The sequence below is a fragment of the Rhea americana genome, unplaced genomic scaffold (genome assembly GCF_003343005.1).
Source record: "Rhea americana isolate MKP2758 unplaced genomic scaffold, rheAme1 scaffold_7, whole genome shotgun sequence".
NCBI classification, from domain to species: domain Eukaryota; kingdom Metazoa; phylum Chordata; class Aves; order Rheiformes; family Rheidae; genus Rhea; species Rhea americana.
In genome coordinates, this window is record NW_028186867.1 from 6138177 (window position 1) to 6158997 (window position 20821).

The 20821-nt window shown below is 37.2% G+C and overlaps 2 protein-coding genes across 2 annotated transcripts in view; both read left to right on the forward strand.

Moving 5' to 3' along the window:
• The window catches only part of DHRSX (dehydrogenase/reductase X-linked), a gene marked incomplete at its 5' end in the record, with an annotated part of 174787 nt that continues 153966 nt past the window's right edge, over nucleotides 1–20821 (forward strand). The window contains one exon of the mRNA XM_085321598.1: nucleotides 1–184. Within this exon, the coding sequence (XP_085177724.1) occupies nucleotides 1–184 (184 nt within the window). The remainder of the gene's footprint in view (nucleotides 185–20821) is intronic.
• Nucleotides 135–9443, forward strand: ZBED1 (zinc finger BED-type containing 1). The gene is made up of 2 exons (XM_085321454.1): nucleotides 135–184; nucleotides 7081–9443. Exon 2 carries the CDS (start codon nucleotides 7132–7134, stop codon nucleotides 9217–9219), a length of 2088 nt encoding a protein of 695 aa, XP_085177580.1. The 5' UTR covers nucleotides 135–184; nucleotides 7081–7131; the 3' UTR covers nucleotides 9220–9443.

Genomic DNA, 20821 nt, shown 5'->3' on the forward strand with positions numbered 1-20821 from the left:
CCGGTACGGCCCTGCCTCACGGCCGGCCTGACTGCGGCCTCGGGAGGCGGCGAGGGGCTCCGCGGGGGCGGGTGCCCTTCCTCTGCGCTTTCCTTCCGTGCTCCCGTCTTTTCCACTTTCCCTGGCCGCTGCGCCGCGGATCCTGGCTCGGAGACGCCGAGCGAGGCGGTGTTCCCGGGCTCAGGTAGGTGCTCGGGGCGGGCGGGCTGCCGGCGCCGGGGCGCCGCCGGCCCCGCAGGGTGCTGCGGCCCGGCCCGGCCCGGGCGGCCCTGGGGAGCAGCGTGTGTGCTCTCACCAGCCGAGCTGTAGCGCTCCTGTCACTGGTTGCTGGTGCCTACGCTGGCAAGTTAATGACGCTTATATTTACTCYAAGGGACTTCAGATTAGTTGTTTATGTGAGAAGTTAACGTTTTCACTTTTTTCTGATTTTCATCAACAGCTGATTTGATAATGACTCAGTTTTTCCCATGTAACTTTTATGAAGGAAACTTTGAGTTTCTCAGAAAACAAAAATGTAAGTTTCCTCTTTCCTGATGTCATTCTCTTAAGCTTTTAAAACGTTTCTGATTTCGTAAACTTAACAGTAAACTACAAGTCCATGTGGACATGTACAGTATCATCAGGACTCGGTGCAAAACTGCATACAAGTTGGTGCTTCTGACGTTCTCTGCCTAGCTGCAAGTGAGCCTTTGTGGAACTGTTGGTGGTTTTAAAAGAGCAACAGTAAAAATTTTGAGAGCATAGTGTTTCAGTGGGTAGACGAGGTATCTGTGTATAACTTAGGTTGCAGAAATAATTGTTTTAGAGAGTRGCTGAAGCACTGAGGAGCCGAGAGAACAAATAAATTACGTGATAAATGCGTATCTGCACATTTCATCAAATGTCGCTCCATTCGGTAGTGGTTCATCTAGTTTTATTCATTCCTGATAATTCTGCAGCAGATTTGGTTTCTACTTTCTCATTGTCAAAATGTAATGAAGAATATKTGTAAAAAGCAGAAACAAACAAAAGAATCTTAACAACAAAAAAGGCAGATGTGCGTACAGTTTTAAGTCATCTGAGCATTTTTCTAGCATTAGTTTTTCTTGGCAGAGCAAAACTGGGTATTGTGCCTAGGGTGTGTTATGTTTTCCAAATCTTTTTAGAATTAAAGAGAAAKAGCATGACAGCAGTGTGACCCAAGTATTTTGTTATATTACGTTCTTAAGTACTATTTAAAAAAAATACTGAATTTAGAAATGTCAGATTAGGACAATGAACACATAACCTGGGAAATGTCAACTGGACTGAGTAAGATGAACATAGGTTTGACAGATCTCGAAAGTTTTCTTTCAGTTCTAACTCAAGCTGGTTCCAAGGACAAGGAGCTTTCTCYTGGGATAGTTGTTTGTGYGCAACTGCCTCTTGGCAGTTACCTRCTGCCTTACTTTAACTAGATTTGTCTAGCTGTTGCTTAAAAAAAGCAAGTCAGCTTGTCAGTAAGAACATTTTTTATGTAGATTAGCCTAGTTTTCATATAATAACTTCAAAATAACAACTGTAATGTGACAAAAAGTATTTCAAAAAGTGAAAGTGTCGATTAGAATATGCTTAATTAAAACTTGGATCAATAAACTTATTGTAAAAAAATACCAGGTTACTTTTCAAGACAGTAATCTAGAAAACTTTGAAACACATAAAGATTTTTGTATATCTTTCTGAATGGATATCCTCTGACGAATATGCATGTTTTATTGCGATAATAACTGTCATAATATCATCCATGAGAGAGAACCTGAAAGGGAGAAGTGGGACTGGGTGGTGAACTGATCCATGCCTCCAATCCAGTCTCCTTGGTCTCAGCTAGACTGTCAGAGTTCCCAGGCATAATGCAGCACTGGTGCAGCTCCGTTGTGGAAGTTTTAAAATAGGGACACATCTCATACTTGAACTGTGTGCTGATGGATAAAGGCAATGCAGAGGTCGAGTGTGAATGYAGCCCTTCTGTCCTGAATTGCGCTATTAATTTTCCAAGAAAAGCTTACTTTTTCACATGTGCCGGAATGATGTTCAGGATGTTCAAAAGTAAACCAAATTAGTTCTTTCTCATTCCCAAAACTTGGTCAACGTTGTATGCTCTTGGCACATGTGCTTTAATGCTATGTTGTCACATCCTGCTAAGGTTCATCTAGTTTTTATAGATGCGATTAAAGATAGTATATCTGGGAAGCAGGACAGTTTGAACTCTGAAGTCTAGATTCAGTGCAAAAACTTAATAATTGTTTTGAGCTATGAACTGAAAAGACAAAATTATTCAACATGAAGGTGCAACCCTACAGTATTGCAGAGTAGGAAAGGTGGGAAGTTTGTCAGAAATTCTAATCCTGAAAAACAGGGAGACGCAATTTTAAACCAGGAAGATAAAGGGGCTGCAATCGGTGATTATATCGTTAAGTAAAATCACTGTGCAGTAGTAAAAGGGAGGAGGCTACGTATGTTAAACATTTTTTCAAGTACTAATTGTATTAACAGTGAAATTACAGATATATATTGTAAGATGCATTACTGTTCTGTGGGCTAAGTGATTAATAATTTCATTAGATGTTACAGCTTAATTTTTTTATAATGTTTAGTCTTAATTAATATGGGAAAAAAAGCCCTGCATCTGTAAGCATCCTGATATGTCAGCTTTTGAAAAACAAAAACTTAATCAGTGAATTCATAAAAGATTAATAAATATTTATTATGATATCAGAATATATACACTGGAAATCTCATTATTGGAAATCAACTTATTGATGGCAAAAATGTTCCGTGTAGTAATAATATTTCTAGTATTTTAAAAATTTTCAATGAATTAATTTAGGGTTTTTTCTCTTGTATTTATCTTCTACTGTATACTTTGTTTTATTGAAATACATTACAGAAAGACTGACTGCTGCACGTTTTGTAATTTTGATGTCTTAGTAGTTATACTTGGACATATGATGTAAAGAAAAATGGTTTTGAACAGGGTAGTAGGGTGACTGAAGTTTAGAAGAGCTTAAACCGAGCCATAATCTTAAAAGTCTTTTGTTAAATGTATATTTTTAATTTGACCCAATTTCTAACTAATTAATCAATATTTTAATTTGTACAAAATTTCTTTATAAAGGATCATGAAGTATTAATTTGAGAACATGTACCTCTTTAATTCATATATTGAGGGCTTTTATTTTATATGACTAAAGCATAATAATAGATTTAGCACTTCCTGCTTAAAGTAGTAAGGACTCCACATTATAAAACATCTTGTTCCAGTGGTAGCTAAAGGAATGATCAAGTAGGAAARATTGATGTTAGGCAAAAATTAAATTGCGTCTGATAATTACTACTTTTCTCCTGCGCACACACAAAAGAGAGTTATTTAGGTAGTTTCAAAAGTTAGGAAATACCAGTTTTATTGTTGTCTCTGCAGAATGAGGCAAGGGTTCTGTGAAAATGATACTGATACCGTGTAATTAGAGTCTGTGTCATATGGTATATACACAAGGGGGCAGAACTAAGGTTGCACGATGGCTGTACATCTGACATTTCCTAACATTCACATGCTTGGTTTCACAATCTAAGTTACTCTAGTACAGTTTCTGAAAACTAGTAGTATTAGTATACTAGTTGTATACAAAATAGTATTTTCTTTGTTAGTGGGGAAGTCAAATTCTGTTTGCTGTCCTCTGCAATGCGTGTTGTCATTGGGGTTTAAACCTTTGACGTATACTGGAGAAACATGTTTTTATGTTACRAGAGTGAGTGTGAGCTGGGAAGTGTACAGAGTAAGGCTGTGCCTGAGAGCATAGTAGGAAGCAGCCTGACCTGGCCCTGGCCCTCCTTGCTGGGAAGGAGAGCACCCATCCTTTGCCAGAAGCAGCCAGGAGAGTGGGCAGAGGTGAGAGGCCATGTGCTTCTAGGGACCAGAAACCTGGTCTTTTCYGCCTCCACTGTCTTCTCCTCCTGCAATTGCTGATGTCAACTACAAGGCCAGCAAAGAAGAATTCCTGCAGGGGTATTGTCAATTCAGCTTTTAAAAAGCCTCAGCCCTGGTATTTATTTGGTGGTGGTTTTGGCCAGCTGTATGAACGAGATGAAAAAAGTAGCAACTTTTCAGAATTTGCACTCCATTTAAATATGGGTGGAAATTTGAGAGAGAAAGGAAAGGCACTTTTGTAGCTGAAGGCTTCTGTCTGCTGGAAGGTTTTCAGCAGAGAAAAGTGGCACTAGTTTTTTACAGTGGAAAGTTGTAAAAAGACTAAAAGAGTGCTTTTGTCAGCTACCCATATAACAAGCTGCAGCACTTCCCAAAGGCCATGAAGTGCTTAATTCCCTATAGATTTCATTCTGCTAGAGGCTGATGTTTTGTTCACAGCTGATGGTGCTCTGTTTTTTGCCAGGCCTAGGCTGTAGACATTTTAATTGTTTCATTAAAAGAAGAAAAATTTACCCTTCCTAGAGAAAATTGTGCAAACTTTTTCTTCTTTTTCTTTTTCTTTTTCTTTTTCTTTTTCTTTTTCTTTTTCTTTTTCTTTTTCTTTTTCTTTTTCTTTTTCTTTTTCTTTTTCTTTTTCTTNTTTTTCTTTTTCTTTTTCTTTTTCTTTTTCTTTTTCTTTTTCTTTTTCTTTTTCTTTTTCTTTTTCTTTTTCTTTTGTGCCAGTTACACTGTATGACATTTGAGGAGAGGTAGGGGTGCTTAGTAGTTTATATTAGGGCTACTGTAACAGTTGAAGTGTGGTTTACAACATTGAAATAAAGGCTAACTTATACTGACATATCCTGAACTATGGCAATGCTACTGTGTGGCACTGTTGTTAACTGCCAGATTTATCTAAAAATAATGGTAAAACTGTAATATATGTGAGAAGAAAGGGTAGGATGAGTCTGAAATACTCCCTTGCTCTGAAACTGATCATTGAACTATTTTGATCCAAGGAGTGTCTTATTAATTTTAAATATTAAAGACACGTCACTTTTTTTTAAGTGCTTTCCTCCTTGCTTTTAGGTACTGCCATGTAATTGCAAAGGAAACTATAAAATTTAGTGAAATGTCAGGAGCCGCTGTACTTCTTTGAGACACTGTGGCATGGATTAAAATGGAGGAATCTAGAAGCAATAATAATAAATACTGATATGATGCATCTTGTCAATACACAATTGGATGCTATAGCAGTGTTGCTTATACTACTCTGTATTATATCACTTTCTCTTTCAAAATCTTGAGTTATTATGAGAGCACATACCATGGAGCTGTCAACAGAGGCATTTTTGACTTAAGCAGTATTACCATATTGAATCAGTATTTTATACTGACAACTAAAAAGCACTGAATGGATCACAGTTGAGGACATACTATTCCTCAGAATGTTTTTTTTTTCTCCYCCAAAAAAGATCTGCACCCAGAAGTAAATCTTTACATATAAATACTAAAAACAAGTCTAATAAAATATTTACCCTACATATCTCACTCAGATTTTTAAACCAATAACTTTATTTAAATAAATGTATTTAATCTTGGTAAATCTGTCTGTTCTTTTTTTCCTCCCATTCAAGAAACTCACAAAATTTTGCAAACTTTCTGTGTTAGTCCAGAGGGAAAACCTCCTCCCCACTCCCCCACCCCACCCCTCAGTGCTCCTCAACAGCAGAAAACCCTCTGGAAAAAACTTGCACACATAAATTTCTGTGGGATATTCCCGTGCAGCAAGTTTGAAGAAGCGAGGAGCTTTCTTCCTCCTCCTGTCTGCCAATGTTTAGCCCAGGGTTTTCTAACACATATGACCCCTGATGAGCAAAGCAGGGAGCAATCCCATTACTCTTAGACTGGCTGCACGAATGCTCTTTCAGTTTCTGTTCTGCTCTTCCTCTGGAGGTGTATGTAGAAGGTCACATCAATGTTTAGCTGAGGGCTTCCTTCTCATTCCTGATTCTGGCCAAGCCGCTCAAGAAGGGCACATTGTGCTCGGTATGGTTAGACTGATGTCGTGGAAAAAAAATGAGAAGTGTCAGCGTGCAGTTGTATTGTTCTACTGCTTGACGTTTCGGTACAGAGAAATAAACTCTGGCACGTGGTTGCATGCACCATAGGCAGAGATACTGTAGGCCTTAGATACCACTTGCATTTGAACTACTTGCACAAGAAATACTTTCCTGTACAGATGTTTAGTTACAGATTGCCAAGTTTTGCCTTATCACTGCACTCTTCTCTATAATATCATCCTGCCTACCCCCACTTCTTTAGTCTTTTGGAAAAACAGTAAATTTATTTTCCAACTGATAGCTTAATAATATTTACTAGAGGTTACCCATATGCCTTTTCCTGTAATTGTAATGCACTGTTATTCCAGGAACCAAGACTGTGAACCAGTAGCTCAGGAGGTTGCTTTGATTTCTGAAAGAGAAGGACAGGAAAAGTTTCAAATGCATATTGTTCCTCTGCATGTAGGTTCAAATTCTATTTCCTTTTCTTTCAATCAGAAAACATCTTTAAATTTCATAGGAACAGGATTAATGCCATGATTTTTATGACAATGTTTTTTTNNAAAAAAAAAAAAAAAAAAAAAAAACTAGCACAGTTACGTCAAACTAACAAACTTTCAAAATAAACAGACAATAAAACCTTTGCTCCTTCAGTATCAGATTTCATTTTAAATAAATGTTAATAGTGGAGTTCAGTAACTCTTAGGCAGGAGGGTGTAGATCTAGCCCTAACTGTAACTTAAGGAAGAGGGAAATCCTGTAGTAAATTCTGGTTTGTGTGACAATAACGTATCAGCTCCGTGGTGATTGTTACACTTTCTCTACCAAGAATTACGTAATTCTAGAAACAAGATGTTCTCATATCTTCCAGCTCAGTTTCACAGCAGAATGTGGTATATTAAAAATCATTTTGATTTTTGACATTCTAATGGGCTTCTTGTAGGTCACACTTCCTGCAAATCTCATCTTTAAATTTGCAAATGTAATTAGTAAGGTAGGTTTCTTGCTATATTCACAGAAACACTGTTTTCACATAGTTAAGTGTGGTCAGACTTGTGCTTTCTCATTGTATCTTTATCTTACTGCCTTTATCAGGTACTCATTAATGAGTGAAGGATCTAAAGGTGGAACGGTGGCCAAGAAGCAATGGAGAATAAAAGTTTAGAAGGTTCCCCATCAGACCTAAAGTTAGTGGCTCATCCGAGAGCAAAGAGTAAAGTATGGAAGTACTTTGGGTTTGATACCAATGCAGAAGGATGCATATTACAGTGGAAGAAAATCTACTGCCGTATTTGCATGGCACAGATCGCCTATTCGGGAAACACTTCCAACCTTTCATACCACCTTGAGAAAAATCACCCTGATGAATTCTGCGAGTTTGTGAAAAGTAACACTGAGCAGATGAGGGAAGCCTTTGCTACAGCCTTTTCAAAAATCAAGCCAGAATCATCACAGCAAGTTGTTCAAGATAATCTCATTATGAAGACTTACCAGAATTATGAAAACAAAAAGCATCAAGAACTGACAACTGCGGTCATCAGCTTAATCTGTGAGGGCATGTATCCTGCCTCTATTGTTGATGAACCCACATTCAAGGCCCTCTTGAGAACAGCTGATCCCAGATATGAACTTCCAAGCCGGAAATATTTCTGTACAAAAGCTATTCCTGAAAAATACAATGCTATTAGAGAAATTGTATTAAAAGAGCTCACTGAAGTTCTGTGGTGTGGCATATCCACAGACATGTGGAGGAGTGAAAACCAGAACAGGTCGTATGTAACAGTCGCGGTTCATTTTCTCAGCAGTAGTTCTTCTAACTGCCTGGCTGTTAACTCACGGTGTTTAAAAACGTTTGAAGTACCAGAGGATAATACTGCAGAGACTATTACACGAGTTCTTTATGAAACCTTCATTGAATGGGGTATCAATACAAAAGTCTTTGGTGCTACAACAGATTATGGTAAAGACATTGTGAAAGCTTGCTCTCTCCTAGATATTCCAGTGCAGATGCCTTGTTTGGGGCACACTTTTAATGCAGGAATACAACAAGCTTTTCAGCTCCCCAAACTGTGCAGCCTTCTTGCCAGGTGCCGAAAACTGGTGGAGTATTTTCAGCAGTCTACAGTAGCAATGTATATGCTGAGYGAGAAGCAGAAGCAGCAAAATATTCTCCACTGTATGCTTGTAAGCGATCGTGTTTCCTGGTGGGGAAGCACGCTTGCTATGTTGCAGCGTCTTAAGGAGCAGCAGTTTGTCATTGCAGCGGTTCTTGTGGAGGACAGCAATAACCACCACCTCATGCTGGAAGCCAGTGAGTGGAATACAATCGAAGGCCTGGTGGAGCTGTTGCAACCTTTCAAGCAGGTTGCAGAGATGCTGTCTGCCTCCAAGTATCCAACGATAAGTATGGTGAAGCCGCTTCTCCACATGCTTCTCAACACTACCTTGAACATCAAAGAGAATGATTTGAAAGAGATCAGCATGGCAAAGGAGGTAATAGCGAAAGAGCTGTCCACCACCTACCAGCACACCCCTGAAATAGACATGTTTCTCAATGTTGCAACTTTCCTGGATCCTCGGTACAAAAAACTACCTTTTCTTTCAGCATTTGAGCGACAGCAGGTTGAAAACAGAGTAGTGGAAGAAGCAAAAAGCCTTTTGGAGAAAGTAAAAGAAAACACCTTTAGAACTGAAGAAAAGTTCTTTGCAGTTTCAGAAGAGCCCCCTGTGAAAAAAATAATAATCTCCTCAACTCCTCCTCCTACTAGTGTAATCAACAACATGCTTGCAGAGATCTTTTGTCAGACAGGAGGTGTAGAAGACCAGGAGGAATGGCATGCTCAGATTGTTGAGGAATTGAGTAACTTTAAGTCACAAAAGGTTCTTGGTTTGAATGAAGATCCACTAAAGTGGTGGTCTGATAGATTAGCACTGTTTCCGGTTTTACCAAAGGTTCTTCAGAAATACTGGTGTATTCTGGCCACAAGGGTCTTTCCCGAACGCCTTTTTGGTTCTTCTGCTAATGTTGTAAGTGCTAAGAGAAACCGGTTAGCCCCAGCTCATGTGGATGAGCAGATCTTTTTGTATGAAAACACTCGGAATGGGTCTGAGGCAGAACCAGAAGATGAAGATGAAGGGGAGTGGGGTTTGGAACAGGAACAGATATTTAATTTAAATGACTCAGTAAATGTAAACAACAATTTCTTTAACATCCGTGACAGTGGGTTTGTTTAGCAGGACTATCGCGGTACATTTAATAACAAAAAAAAAAAGATATTTGTCTTAAGTTACCAAAAATACTTCTGTTTGATGCTATGGATGCTGTAAATATTGAACAGTTGTAACAAACTTGATTTAGCTTCCATTGTCTATGTTTTTCCCACTGTCTTAAAACATGAATGACTTGTGATTAAACAGCACTGAAATGAATGAGGAAATAAATTCTACAAAGACCGTGATTTCTGACTGTGGCCCAGATTTCAGAAAGCACTTATCCATGTGCTTCATTTCCACTTACTTCAATGGGACATAAACACGTGCTTATGTGCTTTCTATAATAAAAATATTTTCCTGGATTAAGACCCTAAGTAAGGGAGTTTTTAATATTCATGCCTTCACATTTAAATCCTGTGTGGCTTAGGATGTTAGCTTTAAATTTTGGACTTTAAGACATTATTTTTAAAATCCATAGATCAGAGCAGCAAAGATTTTTAGAGTGTATCAATGCTATAGAATAGATAAAAAGATATTGAACCTAATTTTCTTTTTCACTACCTCATATCTTAGGCCTGGTCTACACTAGAAAAAATCAACTGGTGTAACTGTAAATTAGGGGAGTGACATATTATCATTTTAACTGATACTGTTATGCTGGCATATGCTGTAATGTGGATGCACTTATACTGAGATAATTTATTTTCTTTCCAGCATGGTGTAAATGGTATGAACATTTTAAAACTGGTATTACTGCATCCACATCAGTCAGATTTTACCATTTAACTACCAACTAAGTGGCAAAGCCTTTTTTTGTGTAGGCAAGCCCTGGTCGTAGTCTCTTATGCTTTTACAAAGTGATTATGAAGTACACTGGATCAAGGCAGTGCTGTGTTACATTCAGTTTGTACAAGTGTTACAGATAATTCCATGAGGTGGAAGGCAGCAAAGAAATCAGGCCCCTTAAGAATGGAAGAATAGAAAGAAGGCTTGGAAAACTTGTAAGAGCCAAGGCTCTATTAATGTGTATATTTTATAAAGTATTTACCTTTTAATTTAAATGGGGACTTTGCCCAGGGTAGCTAGGAAATTTTGTTAGCAAGAAAAGTAAGATAAATAGCTTTAATATTATGTAAATATATTTAAATGAGGGAGCCCCTCTATTTCCCTACATGTATTTAGTGACTCTTTAAATTTGTTTCTTATTATATTAGCACTTAAACTTCTTTTCTCCTGTCTCTCTTTGGATTCAGTTTGTAGAGTGGACTTTAGTCTGATCCAGTCAAATGTTAGAGTACTGTTTCCAATTAGCTGTTACGTACTGTAATTGCTCCCTTTGTTTCTGTATGCTTAAATGTTTTAAGCTGTTTCGAGAACTTAGAAAAAATAAAATAAAATAAAACAAACCTCTTACGAAGTACGGCAGGTTGTGAACAAGATTATAGTTCACGCTTGGCACAGAGTGGGATAACAGCCAGCATTTTTATATGAGGTATGGAGAGGGACTTCTCACATTGTCCAGTTATGGTCAAGGTTTTATTGTGATTTAATATTTGTTATTTGTGTCTACTCCCCTCAAAAATCTCCTAACTTGGGCTGTTTGGAGAGGGTAGTTCTCCTTGAATTAAATGCCAGCATTTCCTGTTTATAAAGGCCTACAAAAATGTAAATGAGAAAACTTTTGAAATTCTATGCCTTGTTGCAAAGAACTGACTTAAATTTACTCTCCTATGGCAGTCTCAGTTATTTTTTTGTTAAACACCAAGTCTTAGGTGTCCTGGTAATGGCTGGCAGCATGGAAGCCTAAGAGTGATTCTGCAGATTCACATTAAGTATCTATGATTATGTTAAGCACAACTCTTTCGGAGAGAGATCTATTGGAGACTGGTCATTATTATTTTATGAGAGAAAATTTAAAGTTTATTATCATCTGTTCTCCTCAGATGTTTGGTTATAGAAAGGGCTTAGCCAGAAGGAACCTTCAAAAATAAGAATTATAATGGAATTTAATATATTACCAAACTACTTGTTTGTACTTTGCTTTAATAGTTATTACAAGTTTGAAGCCTCTTTATTTTCTTTTGACAGTGCATGTGGGAAGGAGAGGGGGGAGAGAAGGATGAATTTTAAAATAAAGGAGCAATGAAGTAAATAGTAGTGAACTACCTGGCAAGTTTAAGCCCAGGAAAAATGAATTTTAACAGCTGATGTGACACAGATTTGGCTGTCAGTAAGCTTAAATTTTCATTGTCTAGCGCTCTGAAAATTCATTTGCATTTGTATAAAGTACCTGCATAGTGCGTCATTTTGAATGTTACTACTCTGTGTGCGCACTGAAGAGGTGTCTGTGATTACCCACGATGCAGAACAGAGGCCGGGCCTGAAAAACAGAGGGAAGCGTAGGCTGTCTGTGAGGGTAGCACAGTCAAGCAAGGGGAGAGAGCAAGACATAGCAGGTGCCTTTTTATGCTACGTGACTTCCTGTTACACCCCTTTTTGTTTTGTATGTCCATTGAAYGCCAGCTGGTGTCAGTTGTGTCTGTTTTCACCACCGCTGCCTGCTACTGCTGATGTTGGCCTTCAAGGAGCTGCACAAGTGCTAGGACAAGACATACGGATCTTCTCTTACACTAGTGTAACTTAAAATTGAAATCGAGGTAGAGAATACCAGATTCAGCAGAGTGTCGATCTCCCAATCTGAATTCAGCTCACCTGTATTGACAGCATCCAAGTCCTGTTTCCATCTGCATCTTCTTAGGGCTAGAAGTACACAGTTCAGCTTATGGCTTGCCCCTTAAGCAGTTTTACTGAGACCAGGGCAGTGCACTATTCTTTTCCTTCTAGCTTCTTTTTACTTTTTGGTATCCAAAATAAAACTGTAGTTGGTTCAATTGATATGTCTCAGCATTCTTTTAAAAAAAGAAAAAAGAACAAAGCCATTGTTAGTCCTACCCATTGTCTGTGAGATTTTTATTTAATGTTCTAAGCTTGGAATATTGTTAAATAAAACAGAAAAATAAGTTAGTTACTARATTATTTGTCTGATGTGTGTTCATATCTACAGCACTTTATGACTTTGAACTCTTCTGCAACAAGGGGAGGTTATATTCTAAGGTTTTGAAGCTATGCATTTATTTTCCTTTTGATGCTGTAAGTTATTTAAAAAAAATATGCTGTACAAATCTTTTGGATTAAAAATATGAAGATGAAAAATGTCAGAAGTTTAGACAGTTTCTCTTGCTTAAAATCGTGTGAAGTTTTTCACTTAATCTGATTTTCTGTTGTCTAGTTGGGTGAAGAAACAAAGTTGCAAAGCTATTTTAAATATTGTTACAACGTGAGTAAAACTGTGTTGTTATTGCCAAGGGTGGACCCAGAATACATTTCAAATTACGCTATTAATTCAGATTGATGTCGGTGTTTCTTGACAGCTAATTTGAATCCTTGGTCTAATGTTTCCTGTTCTCTCTGGCACAGCTGAGACATCTCTTAGAGAGGCAATAGAGGGTCTTCAACTTTTGAATACTTTCATACTGGAAAAAAATGAGTTTTTAAATACTCTTTAAAAATACATATTTTGTGTCAAAAGAAGAATTACCTTTTGCTTACCAAGCTAAATATTTACAATTCAGGATTAAAACTCTATAGTAGGAACAAGAATGCAACTAAAAGGACTCTTCTCTGAAGCACCAATCTTTAAATACATTTCACCCTTCTGTGTCATCATAAAATATTATGAAGATAAAAGGAATCCCCCAAACCAAACCAAGATGAAGTTAAGAGGATTCTTTTTCAACAAATTGTATATAAGGCTCCTCAGTTTAAATTAAGGACAGAGATATACATCATTTTGAAGTTCTGGATTATTTGAGGAAAGGGCATAGTATTTTATGTTTCARTTGTAGTAATGTATCAGGGATCTTACTGAAATTATAACCCTGTGTTGCCAAGTCTTCTTAACAAAAAGTTTTCTGTCCCYAAGTGAATAACTTAATATTTCAAAGCAGGAGAGGTTAGGATATTCTCAAGACTTCTCCTATTTAACTTTACATTAATTTTATCACAGTAAAGAAGACCTTGGATCATTTTCAGCCCATTCCAGGAATTTGTAGCACGATAGTCTGTGAGATAGAGAGCTGGCCTCTGAGGCCAGAGCTCTGGATTATTTGATTTTTTTTTTTTTTTTTGTCTGCAGCAAACTGCTGATGGGACTCTGTAGTTTTGCCTTCTGCGAACCAGGTGAAATACTGGGGATAAATGCAGCATGARAGGCAAACAAGCAATCGGCCACAGGGCTGGTAGATGTATCCCAAGGAAAACACCTCTGTAAAGAGCCTGCGCACGGCATGACTCCCTGCTGCCCTGGCCTTGCCYCTTGCACCCTCAGGCCATGGAGGGGACCACAGTCTGGCCAAGTCCACCTGTCGTGCTGCCTCTCCTGCCAAAGTCAAAATCAACTGTGAACCAAACTCCAACAAAAAATCACATGGGGGAGGGGAAATAACMTTGTCTGTACTTTTTCATATGTGGATGATTAAGATGAACTCCAGTAGAAGTTTATTGAATGCTCTTTGCCTGCTCATGTTAAATTTGGCAGTTTCGCCTTCATTAATGTCACAACGGTCCAAGTAGGTTTATAGGAACATTTGTACGCAGACGGGAAAATTAATGGCAGAAGAAAGTTACACTCATTGGCTAGTTGTAGTATTTTATAGGACTTCTGAAAACTTAAATGTTAGGTATCATTCTACACGGCCTAGTCCTTTCACATCATAGCTTATAAAGAAGGGGCTGATTGAGGAYGTGGCTTCTGAGGGACAAAAAGCATATGAATTTTAGTGTAGAGGTAGTGTTTATATATTAGCTCAGTTGATTAGAGCATAGTGCTGCTAATGCCAAGGTTGCGGGTTCAATCCCCATATAGGCTGCGCTGACAGTTGGGCTAGATGATCTCCAGAGGTCCCTTCCAACCTTACCATTCCATGATTCTATGGTATTCCAAGATAACTGTTTAAAGAATATTGTAGCCTGGAAAACTTTGTGTTTTAACCTCTGCACACCTGACTCCTTTCCAGTAGTCTTGATTTTTGTATGTTCTTCTCAGAGGATCATCTCATTCTGAAGAACTGGTAATCTGATTGTTTCTGTCACTGCTGTGGTCTGTAGGCAGGTAACTTCTTCTGAGTTACCAGTCTTCTGCTAAATCCAAGATGTATTTTACTTTGAGGGGATGTAGGGAAAGCACAGAATTAAAAAAAATACATATATATTATTTGTGCTGTAGAGAGAACTTAAAGATACAGTGCCATTTTTTGTCTACCTTAAAAGGACATTGCTAAAGCATTTCTAGGGATTTTATATTATTTGAACTGGAATTTCAGAACATCGCCATGTTTTCTGTATAATGCAGTCATTTTACAGCTTGAACAATAAAAATCAATTAAATATATTTTTACAGTTTTATTTTAGCTACAGTTCTCAGCATTCCTATGTCTGGGTTAAAATGACACAAAGGAGCTGAAGTTTACTATAAAAAGACAGAATACTGACAGGTTATATATATATATATTTTTTTTTAAGATGATCAGATTTGATTTATCTTTTTAAACATGCTAAAGCTATTGCAGAAGCCATTTTAAATGAGATTCTCTCAGATTCCGAAATGTTAATATTATGATTTTTGAACATTTGTTTTGGATATTTCTATTCACAACTGTTGATTTACCTTTCTGCCAAAAAAAAGATTAGTGTTCAAAAAAAGTAATATTGCTGCCATCTGTAATGTTTCAAAGTGGTAATCAGACGTATCGTTTGYAATTTTTTCAAAGAAGTTGAAAAGACTTTTATCTGGAGCCAATGTACGTGGCTTTCCATGCTTTACAATTAGTACTTATTTCTGATGTCTTTCACGTGCACTTTCACATTATCTTTTTTAAACTTCCCTATCTTAATTATAGCCGTGTAAAGGAGATACACAGAGGCGTGCAACCAGTGAGGGACCAGCTTTCTATCCACTMTGAACATGTGTAAAATTCTGCTTTAGGAAAGTGCTTTTATGTAGGAACTTGCTCCAGYTTGTGTAGTGCCTGTGCTTAAAATTGTCTGGGCAGGCCAGTGGTGGCAGGGACAGCAAGGAGGAGATGCCCTGCGGAGCTGTGCTGGGTGGGAAGGYGGCTGCGGTTCCTGGGGGCTCACTGGGGCATTTTGCTCGGTGAGCTTTTCCAGCCACAGCAGGAGGACGGTGATTTTAAAGCACATCATAACCTGGTTTCATATTTGTTTAGAATAGTCCACTGGGGCTATGACTTCTGTGCTTCAGAGAGACAGAGCTAGAGATTCCTCCCCATGAAATGGTGTGTCCTTGAATATGTTGCTGAATTGGACCAAAATTTACTATATGCTGTTGAAGATACTGGGGAACTGCCAGCTCAACACAGCTAGAAAAAATATTCTTGGAGTCAAAAGCATAATCAGCATTAGGAATCCTTATTGCATATGAGAGTAAAAATGAGATCTGTGCTGTTCTATTTGTTTGGCTTTTAAGGTAAACGTTTTAGAGTAAAATGACAGTAATTTGTGCTCTTGGCAGAAAAGCTGTGTCTGAGACTTTGTAATTGTTCAATTGCTTATGTATTTAATGCTGGCATAGAAGAGAGTCTTCTGTGGCTTTCAAATAAAGAYGATACGTAGAAGTTAAGCTGCAGTTCCTATTTGACAGCTATTTAGGGGATAATATTTACAGCGATTTTACTTTTATAAATACCATAACCAGAGATAAACAGTCAGAAACAGGCCTGGAYAGTCCTCTTCTTAATTTTTAAGTATACCAGAGTCAGGGGTAGATGTTTTTAAATGAAAATAAAAAAAAAAATGTTCTCTTTGTTAGCACTGATAGGTAGTTTGRTTAAAATGCAGCCATAAATGTTGATGATAGTATGATAATTTATCTAGCTATATCTGAAGAGAGTGAATGATCTTGATTTATTTAGCACATTAAATTTGTCCTTAGTAGCATTTGCATGATCTCATGTTTAATAGCAATCTCCAGGCAATTTAGAATCAGATTTTTTTTTCTTTAATAAAAATATAATTTCTTTGACTACATAGGATTTTCTGCATGTTATTTTCCCTGAATACTTGCACTTATGAGTGAGAAATTAATCATTTATTTCTTAAGAGGGTGCTGCTCTGCTTTTCTGTTTTAGCCATTTTGTGTCTCTGAGAATTTCTCAGTTTCTAGACACCAAGGTTTCATTTTTTTTCCTCTATTTTTGTATGTTTTTATATTTAATCACCAATGAGGCTTACAGTGGTCAATTTTTAGAGTCACAGCAGTTCAGATGTCAGGTCATCATCAAAACATCTTATGTCAGAAACATCCTGTTTCCATATCATAAATGCAGTGCTCCAGATGAAATCTTCATTTTCTTAAATACAGGTTTTGTGTGTGTGTGTGGGTAAAAAAAAAGTACTTYTGCAAACAACATACAGTTCTGTTTGTGGATGATCGTCTAGTTTTATGTGAGTTTGTGTAATGAGGCATACTCAGTGGTTGGGCTGCTATTTTAAATTTTTTGAATCCACAGCAGAACTTTTGTGAACAGAAAGAATTCAATAACATTTAAAATTAAAAAAATACATTGCTTAATTAATTAGAACAAATAGGAAGTGGGTCCATCTAGTTTCTCTGTCCAAGCTGAAGAAGTAGGAGTAGGAAAGATACTAAAAAAGTAAAGGCAGTCTGCAATTCCTTCAGTTTTTGTCATTTAGAATGGCATATATGAAGTCTTTAAAGTAAAATTTGCATTTTGGTAAGCTAAAGTAGTTCTCTTTCATTGACCTACCTGTCTGACTTGTAGTGTAATTCTACATAAAACAGTAGTTATTTTTTACTACATTTTCTTACATAGAATTTTTAAGAAAACTATCTTTATTTACTCTCTTGCTGTCTATTTACACAGGTGCTCTGAAATCATGACACCAATTAAGCTTGTTAAACTACTAATCCTTTTATAATCTGATGTTTCAGAACTGTGTAAAACAAATGTTTTACACACTTCCAAGTGTTTTCATACAGCCAGTTGTGAGCTGTGTCAGCTTCAAAACACTGGTCTGTAAAATAGACACATAATGTTTTTAATTAATAAGATAGTGGCGAACAGAAGAAGAACAATTTCTTCAAGTAATCTGTTGTTTCACATATGGATGCCCAGGCCAAAATGGCCGTTGCTGAATGATAACTTTTACACAACTTCTCTGGTTTACTGATGATGCATGTTCATGTAGGATCAAAAAACTTGCTGCTGATCATAGATTTGGGAAGTCTCAAAGGAGCACGTACTACAGTAATAAAGATTTGATCTAGTGGATGAGCGGATAACTTGTGTTGAGCGATTTGCACGCAGCGTGTATATTTTCCTATCACTAATTTTAAATCCTCCTTTGCTTGCCTCTGTAGGAACCTGTGCATTAGTGCTGGTGTTTGCTTTGTTATTTGCTTTTGGCTTCTGTAAATAAAAGTACAGAAAAATATTATCTACATACTTTTAAGACATGGTAAAACTAGCCAGAAGTTCACACATATTGTATGTGGCTTTCTAACTGTCTTCGCATGTGTTGGTGAACAGTAGGTTGAGGACGATACTCAGTTTGCTCTGTAGTGTTATGAATGCAGGAATGGCCTTGCAGTTAGGAGATTTCTGTGTGCCCAATAAGGACAGGAAAAAGGAACTCTGTTCATGTCGTATCTGAAAATATGAAGCAATTTTGAAGCCATGATATTAACTCATTGTCTTGGACTCTTGCAGATAAAAAGACCTCTTGCAGATAAAACAACCTCAAATTGGTGTCCTCTTCTCTCCCCCACCTCCATTCTTTTGGCTAATGTCAACAAAGGCTGTAGAGTTCTTTTTGGAAAGAAAAAATCCCCCAAAATGTTAAAAAAACTGTTTACCAATTTCTAAGAATATTACATATTTTTTGTGCCTTTTTTTGGCTGTGTATTAGAGTTGATGGAAGATAAAATTCTTTTACCCAGACACAAGATCTGTGGATGTCTAAATAGGTTGGAGTGAGCAGCAATTGGTAAATTCTTCCTTCAGTGAGCAGTACAGCCTAATTTGCATCTCTGATCCATTGGCTACACTTCTGGCCTCTCTCTAGCCTATTTAGGAAAGTTGCTGGGCACTACAGAGGGGATATAGATTCCTCTGTAGGGTTTCCATGTGTTTGTGTCCTGCTGTAGCTGCTTTCTGGTCTGTACGTGTTTAAAGGAAGATGATGCGTAAGGGTTTTCCTGCAATTCTGTTTCTTTCTTTSGTTGGTTGATCGTTCTGAGAGAAGCACTGTGTAGATGATAATGTTATAGGGTGATAGGCCTGCAAACTCTGAGACTACAAAATGRTTCTTTCATTTTTGGCCAAGATTAAACTAACACAAGTTTGGCCTAAAAAGGAGTCAGTGAGATTGCATTTCAGAAAACAAAACTCCATGATTTAGATGTCTATATATAGATTTAAGTGGTTAATATTAGCAATTCATTTTGAGTGCCCTTCCTTAGGAAATAGGAGAATATGAAATGCAAGTAATTAGATTATTTTTACATAAAATTCTGAAAGAAAAAGCTTAAGTTAAAGCACCTCCTCTGCTGCCCTATTATTTACATCACAGCAATGTGGAACAGGTTCCATGGTATTTCAGTGAAAGAGCAACCTTCTTTTCTGTAGTCATTATTCTGCTTGCTTGATGTTTCGGTTTAGGTTATTTAGTCTTAACAAGCATAATCAGCAGTTTCAGTAGATACGAATGAGCATTTCCATTCCTTGGGCCTTTGTTCCTTGATAAACAGGAACTTATTTCTCATTAACGAACAACAGAATAAAAAAGAAAATAAGAATCTAGTATTATAGGTGGGAGCTTGGGTGTTTGCTTAATGTGTGTGCAGCTAAAGCACAGATTGATTTCAGAGGTGAGCAGTGCATCATGTTTGTGACATTACAGCATTTTGGTGCAGAGATGTCCAGAGATCTCACAGAAGACAACAAAATATTAAGTTACTGCTTTCCTCTGGTTGCTAAATTCTTTGTTTGTTGTAAATTACATACTTTCTCCCCATGTTTCCCTTCCAATTGTATATTTACTTTTTCCCCCCCCCTTTTTTTCTCATGATGTGATTTAATATTTCTTACCTCATATTGATTGACTCTTGTTCCCTGTGATTCACTCACAACTTACTAGGTTTCCCCMATCTCCTTGCTTCAAGTTTAAGTTTTATGATGCATTTGCTTTCAGGTCAGCACTACACCAATAAATATGATACTTCACCCTAAATATTAGCTAACTGTGCAGTTGAAAACTTCTCCAATAACTCACCATGTCTGCTTTTTGGTGTCTGTTTGRAGTAGAATTGGTTTCACGTAGGTGGCAGGACAAATTTGACTTCTGTTAGCRTTAAGGATGCTACAACCCAGGAGTGTGAGCTAGAAAATGTGTTTGTTTCTTGATGTCATAAAAAGAGCTGTTTACCAAATTCCACTCCATCACCCTTGAGTTGAAGGTGCTGGAGGTTGTAGAAGTGCAACTGAAGGACATAAAGACGTACTACCAGGACAATTATATGTGTGGAGGTCCTTATCATGGAGAACCTGATGTGACTCCAGTGTGACTCCACTTGCATGGGACAAGTTGCACAATCTGAAGTCCTGCTTGACTAAGCTGTGAGTATTGAAGCAGCCTAGTACAGTTTTGCAAAGCCGGAAGGCAGAAGGAAACAGCCACAAACCCCAGGATCTATTCTTAGAGATCTTTCTGTAGTAGAACTGTAATATGCTGGTTTATTTAGGCCATTCAAATAGTGTCTGCTCACTTGAAAAGAAGTATTTTAGCTGGAGCTCWGTCACTTAAAGCTGCAGTAATATTGAAGTTGTATGGGCACTGACATGTTAATTCTTGATTCACATAGGTTATGACATAGCTTTGAATAAATAGAATCTTATGAAATATTTTGAGATCTTTTCACTAAGTTTATGTGATTTTGACTTACCCTGCAGGCAGATGAAGAATAAAGATTTGGGCAGTTATTCAGTAAAAATGTAATAATTATAATTATAAATGTTTGTATAAATGCATATATGTGTGTGTGTTTATATATATATATATGTAATGCATATATATGTATATATACTCCTCTGTTGGTGTTTTCAAATATCATATTTTATCAATTCCAAGCTTCCCACCCTTGCAGTTTCGAAGTTAGAGATGTAATTACAGACACTGTGATTTTTGGTTTGTGGCTTTGTCATGCTGTATAAATTACTGAATTAAAGCTACAGATTTGGTGGAGCATAGAAAGTTTTAATGGAGTTGTCACCAGCATGGAAAAAAGTATTTGATAGTTGTAATTCTTAAAACAAACAACCAAAAAAAAGCAATAATATTATGTATGACTAACATTTGCTTCAAGTCAGACTTATTTTTTTTAATGTGAGTCATAATTTTTAAAACAATTTTAATGTTTGTTTTCCTTTCACCGTATTTATGATTTAATTGACCGCACTAAGAGAGGTTTGATGCTTCACAGGAAATTCATTGGGTAAGAAAACTACATCTCCCATTTTACCTAGCA